Source organism: Salmo trutta, chromosome 29, assembly GCF_901001165.1.
Source record: "Salmo trutta chromosome 29, fSalTru1.1, whole genome shotgun sequence".
NCBI lineage: Eukaryota > Metazoa > Chordata > Actinopteri > Salmoniformes > Salmonidae > Salmo > Salmo trutta.
In genome coordinates, this window is record NC_042985.1 from 41204218 (window position 1) to 41220407 (window position 16190).

The 16190-nt window shown below is 41.9% G+C and overlaps 1 protein-coding gene across 4 annotated transcripts in view; it reads right to left on the minus strand.

Annotated features, from left to right (window-relative positions):
• Positions 1 to 16190, minus strand: part of LOC115167623 (C-Jun-amino-terminal kinase-interacting protein 1) — a 159467-nt gene that overhangs the window by 70387 nt on the left and 72890 nt on the right. For all 4 annotated transcript variants that reach the window (XR_003870515.1, XM_029722214.1, XM_029722215.1 and 1 more), the window contains one exon: positions 12704 to 12958. Coding sequence is in view for 3 of the 4 variants with exons in the window: in XM_029722214.1 (XP_029578074.1) it covers positions 12704 to 12958 (255 nt within the window). In the remaining variant the exon portion in view is untranslated. The remainder of the gene's footprint in view (positions 1 to 12703; positions 12959 to 16190) is intronic.

A 16190-nucleotide genomic window follows, 5' to 3' on the forward strand; every position in this document is an offset into this window, starting at 1 on the left:
ATAGCATGGCATTTTTTCGCAGTAATAGCTACTGTAAATTGAACAGTTCAGTTATATTAACAACAATTTAAGTTTTCAGCCGATATAGACACCTATATGTACCGACATTTGTTGTTTCTCTAAAATCTGCAATCTTGACATACGGCGCTGCATGATTTACAACTGTCCCGTTGACGGGACGCCGATCCCTACAGTAATGTACAGCACAGTACATTCAGCTTGTCAACACTTCTCACAAAAACAAGTAGTGATGAAGTCAATCTCTCTTCCACTTTGAGCCATGAGAGATTGACATGCATATCATTAATGTTAGCTCCCCATATACTTTTAAGGGCCAGCCGTGCTGCCCTGTTCTGAGCCGATTGTAATAAAGTCCCTCTTTGTGGCACCTGACCACACTACTGAACTACTGTCCAGGTGCGACAAAACTAGGGCCTGTTGGACCTGACTTGTTGATAGTGTTGTTAAGAAGGCAGAGAAGTTCTTTATTATGGACAGACTTCTCCCCATCTTAGCTACTGTTGTATCAATATGTTTTGACCATGACAGTTTACAATCCAGGGTTACTCCAAGCAGTTTAGTCACCTCAACTTGCTCAATTTCCACATTATTCATTACAAGATTTAGTTGAGGTTTAGTGAATGATTTGTCCCAAATACAATGCTTTTTTAAATATTTAGGACTAACTTATTCCTTACCTCCCATTCTGAAACTAACTGCAGCCCTTTGTTAATAAGTGTTGCTGTCATTTCAGTCGCTGTAGTAGCTGACGTGTATAGTGTTGAGTCATCTGCATACATAGACACACTGGCTTTACCCAAAGCCAATGGCATGTTGGTAGTAAAGATTAAAAAAAGTAAGAGGCCTAACTCTTTATCCACAATATAGCAGGGGGTGTAAAGGCATAACACATACGTTTTTTCAGCAGCAGACTATGATCGATAATGTCAAAAGCCGCACTGAAGTCTAACAAAACAGTCTAACATTTTTCTCATCAATTTCTCTCAGCCAATCATCAATCATGTGTGTAAGTGCTGTGCTTGTTGAATGTCCTTCCCCATAAGAGTACTGAAAGTCTGTTGTCAATTTGTTTACTGTAAAAGAGCATTGTATCTTGTCATGCAATTTTGTCCAAATGTTTACCAAGGGTTGGTAATAGGCTGATTGGTCGGCTATTTGAGCCAGTAAAGGGAGCTTTACTATTTGTGGGTAGCGGAATAACTTTTGCTTCCTTCCAGTCCAGGCCTGAGGGTGCACACTTTCTAGTATGCTTAAATTTAAGATATGGCAAATAGGAGTTGCAATATCGTCCGCTATTATCCTCATTAATTGTCCTATCGGGTTGTCAGACCCCGGTGGCTGGTCATTGTTGATAGACAACAACAACAACAAAAATCACCTCTTCCACACTCACTTTACGGAATTCAAAATCACAATGCTTGTCTATCATAATTTGGTCAAATCAAATGTAATTGGTCACATACACGTGGTTAGCAGATGTTAATGCGAGTGTTGTGAAATGATTGTGTTTCTAGTTCTGACCATGCAGTAATATCTAACAAGTAATCTAACAAATTCACAACAACCACCTTATACACACAAATGTAAAGGGAGGAATAAGAATATGTACATAGAAATATATGGATGAGCGATGACCGTGCGGAATAGACGAGATGCAGAAAATGGTATAGGATACAGTATATACATATGAGATGAGAAATGTAGGATATGTAAACATGATCAAAGTGGCATTATTTAAAGTGACAAGTGATTCCGTTATTAAGTTAATTTATTTAAGTGGCCAGAGATTTGAGTCTATGTGTTGGCAGCAGCCTCTCTATGTTAGTGATGGCTGTTTAACAGTCTGATCGCCTTGAAATAGAAGCTGTTTTTCAGTCTCTGTCCCCGCTTTGATGGACCTGTACTGACCTCACCTTCTGGATGATAGCTGTGTGAACAGGCAGTGGCTCGGGTGGAAATTGTCCTTGATGATCTTTTTGGCCTTCCTGTGACAACGGGTGCTGTAGGTGTCCTAGAAGGCAGGTAGTTTGCCCCCGGTGATGCGTTGTGCAGACCGCACTACCCTCTGGAGAGCCTTGCGGTTGAGGGCGGTGCAGTTGCCGTACCAGGTGGTGATACAGCCCGACAGGATGCTCTCAATTGTACATCTGTAAAAGTTTATGAGTTTTAGATGACAATACAAATTTCTTCAGCCTCCTGAGGTTGAAGAGGCACTGTTGCGCCTTCTTCACCACTCTGTCTGTGTGGGTGGACCATTTCAGTTTGTCTGTGATGTGTACATTGAGGAACTTAAAACTTTCCACTTTCTACACTAGCTGTCCCATCAATGTGGATGGGGGGGTGCTCCCTCTGCTGTTTCCTGAAGTCCACGATCATCTCCTTTGTTTTGTTGACCTTGAGTGAGAGGTTATTATCCTGACATCACACTCCGAGGGCCCTCACCTCCTCCCTGTAGGCCGTCTTGTCGTTGTTGGTAATCAGGCCTACCACTGTAGTGTCGTCGGCAAACTTGAGTTGGAAGCATGCATGGCCACGCAGTCATGGGTGAACAGGGAGTACAGGAGAGGGCTAAGAACGCACCCTTGTGGGGCCCCAGTGTTGAGGATCAGCGGGGTGGAGATGCTGTTTCCTACCTTCACCACCTGGGGGTGGTCCGTCAGAAAGTCCAGGACCCAGTTGCACAGGGCGGGGTCGAGACCCAGGGTCTCGAGCTTAATGACGAGAATGGAGGGTACTATGGTGTTAAATGCTGAGCTGTAGTCAATGAACAGCATTCTTACATTGGTATTCCTCTTGTCCAGATCGGATAGGGCAGTGTGCAGGCGATTGCATTGTCAGCGGACCTATTGGGGCGGTAAGCAAATTGAGTGGGTCTATGGTATCAGGTAGGATGGAGGTGATATGATCCTTGACTAGTCTCTCAAAGAACTTCATGATGACAGAAGTGAGTGTAACGGGGCGATAGTCATTTAGTTCAGTTACCTTAGCTTTCTTGGGAACAGGAACAATGGTGGCCATCTTGAATTATGTGGGGACAACAGACGGATAGGGATTGATTGAATATGTCCGTAAACACACCAGCCAGCTGGTCTGCGCATGCTCTGAGGACGCGGCTAGGGATGCCATCTGGGCCGGCAGCCTTGCGAGGGTTAACATATTTAAACGTTTTACTCACGTTGGCCACGGAGAAGGAGAGCTTTCAGGCTTTGGTAGCGGGCCATTACAGAGAACAAGAAACAAACATACACACTGTCACACACATACCCAGCTGTGGAGGTTCCTCAGAGGAGAAAGGGGAGGACCACCCTCAGTGAATTTCATAAAAATGTAAATAGTGGAACATTGAAAAAGTTATGCTTTTTAGATAAAACTATACAAAATATATTAATGTCAATAAATGACTGATTAAAACACACTGTTTTCCAATGAAGGTCTACAGTAGCCTCAACAGCACTATGGGTAACACCATGGTGTAGCCAGAGGACAACTAGTTTCCGTCCTCCTATGGGTGCATTGGCTTCAATACATAACCTAGGAAAGAAACTCATGGTTCTCACCCCCTACCATAGACTTACACAGTAATTCTGACAACTTCCGGAGGAAGTCCTACAACCTATCAGAGCTCTTGCAGCGCGAACTGACATGTTGTCCACCCAATCCAATGATCAGAGAATGAATCTACACTGAACAAAAATATAAATGCAACATGCAACAATATCAAAGATTTTACTGAGTTACAGTTCATATAAGGAAATCAGTCAATTGAAATAAATTCACGAGGTCCTAATCTATGGATTTCACATGAACGGGAATACAGATTAGCATCTGTTGGTCACAGATACCTAAAAAAAGGGTAGAGGCGTGGATCAGAAAACCAGTCAGTATCTGGTGTGACCACAATTTGCATCATGCAGCGCAACACATCTCCTTCACTTAGAGTGAACAGGCTGTTGATTGTGGCCTGTGGAATATTGTCCCACTCCTCTTCGGCTGTGCGATGTTGCTGGATATTGGTGGGAACTGGAACACGCCGGTGTAACTACACTGTACATTGTAGCGGGTTTACTAAAGCATTAGTTCTACATAACTATGTTGACTATGATGCTAGCTAATATGGTGACAATGATGTAGGCTGTATTTAGCGGTTAGCAGTTATGATATGAAGGTTTGGCTTGGAAAGGTATTTTCGCCTGGTCACAGATAGCTGATGTGTTGTGCACTGAAGTCCACAAGCAAAGAGAAAAGGTGAGAGGAGAAGAGTGCATAAATGCAAGAAGGAATTATACATTGAGCAAAGTGATCATGCTGTTTGTATCTGGCTGCTATGAAAGTGAACTGTGTTTGAATGTGATCTGGGGTGAATTCATTTCACCAATTCTGTTGAAAATCTTTTCTTAAACGGAAGCAAATCAAACGAAATGGGGATAACCATATCTGTATTTGTCAAATAGAAACTCTCGTTTGCAACTGTTGGACTAATGAATACTACCTAGATCAGCTAGATGCAGGCAAGGTGGTGTTGTGTGTGTCACTGTCTGTCATCTTGATTACTAAAAACTGTATCTCGATCTGTGCACCTACGTTGTAAACCTTCATTCATAGGCAAGGTCAGGGTTTCCCAACTGAGGGTAGGTGTACCCCTAGGGGTACATGGGCAGTCCCCAGGGAGTATGTGGGTGGATTTTCAAAAATGTGAAGAAAAATAATATTTGTAAAAATATTATTCCCCAAAATATGTTCAAGTTATTTCAGTCTTTTTAGGTAGGAAAACATTTACTGAGGTCACTGGTGTGAAATGTAGTTAGTTTATATTTATATCCCTGGTTTTTTACTTTGGGTGCGTGTGCCTTGCTCTGTCTACCTGGCCTCTGTTCGCTCAATGGTTGATCCTCTGCTCGCACCAAGTGCACGTGATCCTTTGCTCCGTGCACTAGAGTGCCTGCTGCTGTTATTCTAACAGAAACTATCATTGATAAGACAAATCATTGATAAGACAACAGCGAACGCACTGAAGATGGTACCATTTTCAAATAACATGATGTACTGTAGGATCGATGACATGGGCGTTGATATCATAGATCAAGTGGTGGAAAATGTAAAAAATTCGGGTCCATTTTCTCTGCTATTGGATGAAGCCACTGATGTCAGTGAGGTAGCCCAGTTGATTGCGTTTGTGCGATTCAAAGACATTTTGGAAATGAATGAGCATATTCTTGTCTGAAAGTTGTTTCGCAGACAAGATTATGCTCATTCAGCCAATCTGTTGATTTCTGCGCTCTTCCAGTTACATAGTATGAGTCTAGCCACAATATCAAAACCCACTGAGGCAAGACCAAACTCTTCTTTGCTAATACCTGGTGGTAAAATAGATATATCCCCTAATAAGCACAGCTGTGGGGCCTCTGGGATAGGCTGTCCCAGCTATTCATCAAGCTATTTAAGAACCTCCTTCAAAAAAGGGAGCACCATGGGACATTACCATATAGCATGCAGAAAGGTACCTACATCACCCTAGCATTTCCAGCATAAATGATTTTGCAATAAACCCACTTCATGTAATCTAACTGGGGTCCAGTAGTATCTATGAACAATTGTATAATATGTAAATGTACCCCTTGTATCCCTGGTACACCACCCTACATTGGAAACACAATTCCATACATCCTCAATGTCACAATTAAGATCCCTCTGCCAAATCAACCTTAAATTCCACAGTTTCCATATTGTGCATATGAGACTATTTTATAAAACACTGAAGCAAAGTGTGATATTGCTGGTAACATGAAATATTGGAGGTTAATGGAAATACTGGAGGTTAATTCTCATAAGAGACCCCATGCTGCTCCTTAGTTGTAAGTATTTCCAGAAATATCCCTTATCTGGCAAATAACATTTTCCCTTCAGGTCCTGATAGGACATAAGCACTCCTTTCTCATATGCATCCCCTAGTACATGCAGGCCTTGTCTAAGCCATACCTCCCAGATGAATTAATGTTTTCTTATGCAAACCAATGGGTTGTGCCATATGGAAGGATATTTTTGTTTATACTGGGAAATTCCAAACATCTTATGAATCTTAACCCATACCTATCGGGAATGTTGTAGAATTGAGATAAGGCCTCAATAGGCTTAAACGGGGCTGTGATAGACCTCTCAATCTGAGTCCATCCCAAATGGGAATCATAATTGCCCCAGTGTCTGGCCAATTTGGCTACTTCAAATGATATGTTGTATAGTTCTACATTGGGTAATGCTAGTCCTCCTTCATCCCTTGGAGCATATAACTTGTTCACATTTATTCTGGGTTTTTTCCCATCCCAAAAATACTTCTTAATCATTTGATTGTACTGCTTAAATAGTAAGGGAGAAATGGTCACAGGGAGCATCATGGACACATAATTAAACTGTTGGGCCTCAACCATTTGAATAGTATTTATTTTACCTCATAATGTAAGATTAAGCAACCTCCATTTGTCAAGAGTATTCTTTATTTTTTGTAGTAGTGGCATCATATTAATTTGCATGATATTCTGTGGTTAGTTGCTGAATTTTATACCCAGGTATTTCGTCCCTGATGGCACTCATTTTATCTGTAATGAAGTAATTTCAACAGGAGGACAGAATTTAGATACAGGCATAGCCTGTGAGGACTGCTGCTCTTGGATTGGAGTACAATACCTTAACCCACTTGATAAATCCAGGGCCAAAGCCAAACTTCTCAATGGTAAATGTCAAAAAGCCCCACTCTACCCTATCGAATGCCTTCTCCGCATCTAGGGAAAGGGCTGCCACCTGAGTATTTTCTTTTGGACTCAGCCACATGAGGTGAAGCAAACGTCTAAGATTGTCTGTGGAGGATCTACTTTTTACAAATCCCACCTGATCTGTGTGAATAATATGAGGTAAAACCTTCTCCAGCCTCATGGCTGGTACTTTGGAGAGCACCTAACAATACTTCTATTCCCCCACCAAATGGCAATAAGTAAAAATGAACAAAACTGAAATTATAGGAAAGTGGGAGAATAACATTTTCTATGCAACCATATAATATCAGATCAATTAAAATAATGTCAAGGTTATTAGTTTCATCTACTTACTTTACCGACATCTTTGCTTAAGGGTAGTTTTGATCAGGCAATTGGTCACTGAGTAGCCAACCGGCTAAACCTCCAGTGACGAAAATAGAATTGTAGCTAAACAGTCTGAAATAGACAAAGAGCTAAATACTGTGGCTATTAGTAAGCCAAATTGTCATTTCACAGTGTCTTTGCGATAGTGTGTCACACAGACACTGTCCCATATAGAACTCACTGGCCAATATAGCTATGCCATCCATGCCCTTATTTTTGGTCCTCTGAGTTTTTCTTGAGGAATTTCATCGCCTTGCGATGGATCTGTCTTTCCCCCTTCCATGCAAAGCGTAGAATAGCTGGGTAGGCGAGTGTGAAACGTACATCCAACTCATGCAGCCTCTTCCTTGTTGCGGTAAAAAGCCTCCTTTTATCCACCAGTTCCTTGGTCATATCAGGAAAAAATGATAGCTTCCAGCCCTTCTCCTTCTCCAGAGAACATTCCCTTCACAGCGGCCAGTACTCTCTCTCTCTCCAGATCCCTGAGAAAGCGGATGATGATCGGTCTAGGCGGCTGATTCTCTCGTGGTATTGGTGCTAGGGTAGGGTGAACTCTTTGAAGCTCGGATTCGTCCAGATCCACCCCCAGAGTCTCCAAAATAATTTGTCTCACGCATTCCCACGGCTTGCCATCCTCCACATCTTCCTTGACCCCTAAAAGTCTTAAATTGAGGGGCCTGTCTCGGTTAGCTGCGTCTTGCACGCTTCTGTGGAGATCCTCATACAGTTTGGCGTTCTTCTCGACGTTCTTAATCAGTCAATCGTTGTCGTCCTCCAGCATTGATATCCGACCTTCTGACTCATCTAGCCTCTGTAATATGACCGATACATCTTCTTGCATATCCATCTAAGATTGTTTGACCTGAGAAACATCCGATTCAAGAATGGTGCTGACTCTACCCATTTCTGCCATGGTCTTCTGTAGGGATGATTGCAAGGCTGACAACGAGCTGGGTTCTATGTTCTGCCCTTTCAAAGTCATGCTTGCTGAATTGCTAGCAACAGAGCTAGCCTTGTTAAAACCTGTTGGGGCTAGGGGGCAGTATTTGCACGGCCGGGTAAAAAACGTACCCGATTTAAACTGGTTACTACTCTTGCCCAGAAACGAGAATATGCATATAATTAGTAGATTTGGATAGAAAACACTCTAAAGTTTCTAAAACTGTTTGAATGGTGTCTGTGAGTATAACATAACTTATATGGCAGGCCAAAACCTGAGAAGATTCAATACAGTAAGTGCCCTGTTTGACAATTTGTTGTCCTTCTGTGGCATCTCTATCAAAAATACAGCATCTCTGCTGTAACGTGACATTTTCTAAGGCTTCCATTGGCTCTCAGAAGGCGCCAGAAAGTGGAATGACGTCTCTGCAGTCTGGGCGAAAAACAGCAGGAGGTTTTGTGAGTGGTCAGGCAGGGAACAATGACTCTGGAGATGCGCGTCCACGAGATGACTCCATGTTTTTCTTTCAGTCTTTGAATGAATACAACATCGCCCGGTTGGAATATTATCGCTATTTTACGAGAAAAATAGCATAAAAATTGATTTTAAACAGCGTTCGACATGCTTCGAAGTAATGGAATGGAATATTTTGAAATTGTTTGTCACGAAATGCGCTCGCGCGTCACCCTTCAGATAGTGACCTCAACACACGAACAAAATGGAGCTATTTCAATATAACTATGGATTATTTCCAACCAAAACAACATTTGTTGTTGAAGTAGAAGTCCTGGGAGTGCATTCTGACGAAGAACAGCAAAGGTAATCCAATTTTTCTTATAGTAAATATGAGTTTGGTGAGGGCCAAACTTGGTGGGTGTCAAATTAGCTAGCCGTGATGGCCGGGCTATCTACTCAGAATATTGCAAAATGTGCTTTCGCCGAAAAGCTATTTTCAAATCTGACACTGCGATTGCATAAAGGAGTTCTGTATCTATAATTCTTAAAATAATTGTTATGTATTTTGTGAACGTTAATCGTGAGTCATTTAGTAAATTCACCGGAAGTTTGTGGTGGGTATGCTAATTCTGAACATCACATGCTAATGTAAAAAGCTGGTTTTTGATATAAATATGAACTTGATTGAACAAAACATGCATGTATTGTATAACATAATGTCCTAGGAGTGTCATCTGATGAAAATCATCAAAGGTTAGTGCTGCATTTAGCTGTGGTTTTGGTTTTTGTGACATATATGCTTGCTTTGAAAATGGCTGTGCGATTATTTGTGTCTATGTACTCTCCTAACATAATCTAATCTTTTGCTTTCGCTGTAAAGCCTTTTTGAAATCGGACAATGTGGTTAGATTAACGAGAGTCTTTAAAATGGTGTAAAATAGTCATATGTTTGAGAAATTGAAGTTATAGCATTTAGGAGGTATTTGTATTTCACGCCACGCGATTCCACTGGCTGTGGAATCGCAAGCGTCCCACCTTGCCCAGGGAGGTTAACCACTGCGCCAGGAATTACGCTACGTGTACGTGTTGAAGCCGAATTCAACGCAGACATTGTTGAAAAACATTGATAAAACAAATTAAATTAACTTTCCCCTCAAAAATAATTGTACTAAACGTACTGTTCTATCAAACTTCGGAGGATTTTATCAGAAGGCTCCTTTAAGACAACCATCTTGCTTCGCAGCATCACGTGACTCCAAACCATTTTACTTTTTCCACATTTTTATACATTACAGCCTTATTCTAAAATTGATTAAATAAAACATTTCTCATCAATCTAAACACAATACCCCATCATGAAAAAGCAAAAACAGCATTTTATAAATTTTTGCAAATGTATTCAAAATAAAAACAGAATCATTTACTTTAAGTAACCAGACCCTTTGCTATAAGACTCGAAATTGAGCTCAGGTTTCATCCTGTTGCCATTAATCATCCTTGAGATGTTTCTACAACTTGATTGGAGTCCACCTGTGGTAAATGAAATTGATTGGACATGATTTGAAAAGGCACACACCTGTCTATGTAAGGTCCTACAGTTGACAGTGCATGTCAGCCAAAAACCAAGGTATGAGGTCGAAGGAATTGTCTGTAGAGCTCCGAGACAGGATTGTGTCGAGAAACAGATCTGAGGAAGGGCACCAAAACAATTCTGCAGCATTGAATGTCCCCAAGAACACAGTTGCCTCCATCATTCTTAACTGGAAGAAGTTTGGAACCACAAAGACTCATCCTAGAGCTGGCCGCCAAGCCAAACTGAGCAATCGGGGGAGAAGGGCCTTGGTCAGGGAGGTGAACAAAAACCTGATGGTCACTCTGACAGAGCTCCAGAGTTCCTCTGTGCAGATGGGAGAACCTTCTGGAAGGACAACCATCTCTGCAGCACTCCACAATCAGGCGTTCATGGTAGAGTGGCCTGACGGAAGCCACTCCTCAGTAAAAGGCACATGACAGCCCTCTTGGAGTTTGCCAAAAGGCACCTAAGGGACTCTCAGACAATGAGAAACAAGATTCTCTGGTCTGATGAAACCAAGATTGAACTCTTTCGCCTGAATGCCAAGTGTCACTTCTGGAGGAGACCTGGCACCATTCCATGAAGCATGGTGGTGGCAGGATCATGCTGTGGGGATGTTTTTCAGCGGCAGGGACTGGGAGACTAGCCAGGATCGAGGAAAAGATGAACAGAGCAAAGTACAGCGAGATCATTGATGAAAACCTGCTCCAGAGCGATCAGGTCCACAGACTGGGGTGAATGTTCACCTTCCAACAGGATAACGACCCTAAGCACACAGCCAATACAACGCAGGAGTGGCTTAGGGATCGGGTTCTGTTCCGGGCTCTGGACCACCCAGAGCCCGGACTTGAACCCGATCAAACATCTCTGGAGAGACCTGAAAATATCTGTGCAGCAATGCTTTTCATCCAACCTGACAAAGCTTGAGAGGATCTGCAAAGAAGAATGTGAGAAACACCCCAAATACAGGTGTGTAAGCTTGTAGCATCATACACAAGAAGACTCAACGCTGTAGTCGCTGCCATAGGTGCTTCAACAAAGTACTGAGTAAAGGGTCGGTATACTTATGTAAATGTGATATTTCATTATTTTTTTTTTATACATTTGCAAAAATGTTATCGATTTTAAGTCTGTAACATAACAACATGTGGAAAAAGTCAAGGGGTCTGAATACTTTCTGAATGCACTGTACATACTTATGTGAAGTGACATTTTCATCCATGACCCTAATCAAGACCAAGCACAGGAACAGACTGGACTTGGAGAAAAGCCTGATCACTGCTGTTGCCACCCTGCCCCAAAATACTGACAGAGCTTATGAGTGAGAGACATGATCAAGTTTCTCATTGATTGGTGAGTCCTCATGTGTCATACAAAAGTCTAGAAATATGGGTTACATATACTGGGAGAATGTGTGTAACATTTGATCTTTGTTTTTGTATAATTTTCTGGACACTTAAAGATGTGAACAAATCCTATAAAAAGATTAAACTGATGTTTGAATTTGTATTTATTATGTATTCCCATTACTCTTCCTGGGGTCAAGCAAAATTAAGGCAGTATACATTTTTATTTAATACATTCACACAAGATTTTACAACATATTACGTGTGTGCCCTCAGGCCCCTACTCTACTACCACATATCCACAACACAACATCTGTGTGTATAGTGTGTATGTTATTGTGTGTTTGTATTTATGTGTCTGTGCCTATGTTTGTGTTGCTTTACAGTCCCCGCTGTTCCATAAGGTGTATTTTTATCTGTTTTTTTTATCTAATTTTACTGCTTGCATGTTAAGAGTACATGAGTGTTATTATAGTAATACATTTTCCTTATTTGCAGTTAAATGACAGGCATAGACAAATAATATTGATTTTAAAATACATTTTTGTCCAATATAATATAGGAATCACTCCAGTACCCAAAAAAGGTTGGGAACCACTGGGCTAGATTGTACCAACCTCATGATGGGCATAGGGAAACATGTTGTATCATGTAGTAGCCTAAACCTATCGATGTTACATTGAGCTTGGGGAATGGAATATGGTATGACAGTCATCCAATATGCTGTAATAGAAATAAGGCCATGCTCATTAAAAAAATATAATTCCTCCCTCATCTTAAATGGCACCGACCACCACTGATACAGTCACAAGCCTCAGTCACACACATACACTGTTGTCACACACAAAAGGAGATGTGTACCAAAAGAACACACTCTCTTCTCTCCTGACAATCCCAGCCATTGTTTCGACCAGCATAACACCCAGAGAAAAACAGAAATGGTGTCTAGGGGGGTGATATCATCACAGGTTTTTCCCCACTGATGTTATACACACATAATGACTAGATACAGTACAGAATATCAGCTTTATCCACACATTCTCGTACATTTTACTCTATCATTTCATTCATCCACCCCTCCATCCTTCCAGCTATCAATATTCATTCAGCTGTCACAGAGGTTAACGAGGAAGAAAGAAAAGGGGACAGCAAGTGGGGTCAGCCAGCAGAAGGAGGGAGGTGGGTGAAAGGATGGGAAGAGTAATAAAGGGATAACGGAGGGTTCATTTGGACTCACCTGAGTGCGTGGCACCATGGGGAAAAGGTTAAGGGTCGTGGGTCTCTTTGGCCGGTATATATCCATGGTTACTAGTGGGGGGTCCTCGGTTACTGGCAGGGGTGCTGTGGAAGATGGCTTAGATGACTCCTTGTCATCGCGGTAATCATCGGCCCCGTCGATCAGATCCAAATGGAGCATCTCAGCCTGGAGCTGGCCGACAGCACCCAGCTCCTCCTTCCCCACCCCACTATTGGTCCCCTGCCTCACACAGCCCTGCAGGGATTGGAAGATGCTCACATCAGTCCAGAGAGAGAAAGGCAATAGGAGCTACAAGCTGAGACACACAAAGGGAGATAACGATTGAGAGAGACAGAGGAAATGGAACAAGATGAGAAGGTAGAGGTAGAGAGAGAACAAGGGATGGAGGAAGGAGAAAATAGGGGGGAAGGGGGATTGAGTTGGCCAATTAGAGGCTGATCTGACATCAGCCTGCACACTGTCAACGCTGAGCCACTTATAACAGGGAGAGAAAGAGAGAGAGGGAAAGAGCCAAATGGAGAGATCAAGGCAGAGAGACTATTCATAGCAGCAGTTTGTTTACTGACTATCTACCATAAGATATACAATGTTCATTTAATTCTTGATGTTAGTAAACAATTAAGTTATAAAGCCTTATATTCTGGGTTATGATAAAGACAGTCATTAGGGTAACCTCAGGAAAATATTAAGAATTGAAATGATCACTGAACAGCTTCTCAAATCCCAGACTGTAGCTTTAATGATACCAGAAAGAGACACCCAGGGCAGGTGTAATATGTTATGTGGACACTATTCTGCACCTACAATACAGTGAGGGAAAAAAGTATTTGATCCCCTGCTGATTTTGTACGTTTGCCCAATTACAAAGAAATGATCAGTCTATAATTTTAATGATAGGTTTATTTGAACAGTGAGAGACAGAATAACAACAAAAAAATCCAGAAAAACGCATTTCAAAAATGTTAGAAAATGATTTGCATTTTAATGAGGTTAATAAGTATTTGACCCCTCTGCAAATCATGACTTAGTACTTGGTGGCAAAACCCTTGTTGGCAATCACAGAGGTCAGACGTTCTTGTAGTTGGCCACCAGGTTTGCACACATCTCAGGAGGGATTTTGTCCCACTCCTCTTTGCAGATCTTCTCCAAGTCATTAAGGTTTTGAGGCTGACGTTTGGCAACTCGAACCTTCAGCTCCCTCCACAGATGTTCTATGGGATTAAGCTCTGGAGACTGGCTAGGCCGCTCCGGGACCTTAATGTGCTTCTTCTTGAGCCACTCCTTTGTTGCCTTGGCCATGTGTTTTGGGTCATTGTCATGCTAGAATACCCACCCACAACCCAATTTCAATGCCCTGGCTGAGGGAAGGAGGTTCTCACACAAGATTTGACGTACATGGCCCCGTCCATCGTCCCTTTGATGCGGTGAAGTTGTCCTGTCCCCTTAGCAGAAAAACACCCCCAAAGCATAATGTTTCCACCTCAATGTTTGACGGTGGGTATGGTGTTCTTGGGGTCATAGTCAGCATTCCTCCTCCTCCAAACACGGCGAGTTGAGTTGATGCCAAAGAGTTCCATTTTGGTCTCATCTGACCACAACACTTTCACCCAGTTGTCCTTGCATGGAGCCCCAGGCTGAGGGAGATTGACAGTTCTTTTGTGTTTCTTCCATTTGCGAATAATCGCACCAACTGTCGTCACCTTCTCACCAAGCTGCTTGGCGATGGTCTTGTAGCCCATTCCAGCCTCGTGTAGGTCTACATTCTTGTCCCTGACATCCTTGGAGAGCGCTTTGGTCTTGGCCATGGAGGAGAGTTTGGAATCTGATTGATTGCTTCGGTGGACAGGTGTCTTTTATACAGGTAACAAGCTGAGATTAGGAGCACTCCCTTTAAGAGTGTGCTCCTAATCTCAGCTCGTTACCTGTATAAAAGACACCTGGGCGTCACGCCCTGACCATAGAGAAGGTTTTGTTCTCTATTTTGGTTAGGCCAGGGTGTGACTAGGGTGGGCATTCTATGTCCTTTTTTCTATGTTTTGTATTTCTTTGTTTTGGCCGGGTATGGTTCTCAATCAGCGACAGCTGTATATCGTTGTCTCTGACTGGGAGCCATACTTAGGCAGCCTGTATTCCTTTGGGTTTTGTGGGTGGTTCCTTTCTGTTTAGTTCATGTTCCTGACAGAACTGTTTAGCTGTCGTTCTTGTTTTGTTGAAAGTGTTCTATTAAAAGTTAATAATGAGCACTCACCACGCTGCGCCTTGGTCTACTCCTTGCAACAGCCGTTACACTGGGAGCCAGAAATCTTTCTGATTGAGAGGGGGTCAAATACTTATTTCCCTCATTAAAATGCAAATCAATTGATAACATTTTTGACATGCGCTTTTCTGGATTTTTGTTGTTGTTATTCTGTCTCTCACTGTTCAAATAAACCTACCATTAAAATTATAGACGGATCATTTCTTTGTCAGTGGGCAAACGTACAAAATCAACAGGGGATCAAATACTTTTTTTCCCTCAATGTATATAGTCCTATCTCAGAGCTATATAAACTATATACAGATATATGTTGCTTCTGAAAGCCACCTCCATCTTTCAAATAATCCGTGAGTTCGACATTCAGTGAACATAGTCCTTTATCGAACATTTCTGCTTTAGAATGTATGACATAGCCTGGGATTGAACCAGGGTCAGTAGTGACGCCTCTAGCTCTGCGATGCAGTGCCTTAGACCGCTGCGCCACTCGTGAGGCCTGTAATAGGGTCATGTTGAATTACAGTAAATTACTATGTCTGTTCTACTCCTCTCACAGCCACCCCTCACTCCTAGTTCCTTCACTTCATTCCTACCTTGAAGTACCCATAAACATTCGTACTCTGCCTCAATCGGGGAGCTGTCAGACTTTTCCTTCTCTCCATCCTCCTCTCCCCTCAGTGGTGATCAATATGCCTTCAGGCATATGCCCTTGTTTTATGGTATCAATTATGTGTTGCCACTTATTAAAATCTTTGTTGCTAGGAGACCAGGAGCCTTAGCAACGGGCAGTGGTGTAAAGTACTTAAGTAAAAATACTTTAAAGTACTACTTAAGTAGTTTTTTTTAGTATCTGTACTTTACTTTACTATTTATATTTTGGATTACTTTTACTTTTATTTCACTACATTCCTAAAGAAAATAATGTACTTTTTACTCCATTCATTTTCCCTGACACCCAAAAGTACTCGTTACATTTTGAAAGCTTAGCAGAACAGGAAAATTGTCAAATTCACGCACTTATCAAGAGAACATCCCTGATCATCCCTACTGTCTCCGATCTGACGGACTCACTTAACACAAATGCTTTGTTTGTAAATTATATCTGAGTGTTGGAGTGTGTGCCCCTGGCTATCCGTAAACAAATAAAAAACAAGACAATTGTGCTGTCTGGTTTGTAAAACATGGTATATGATTTATACTTTTAATTTTGAT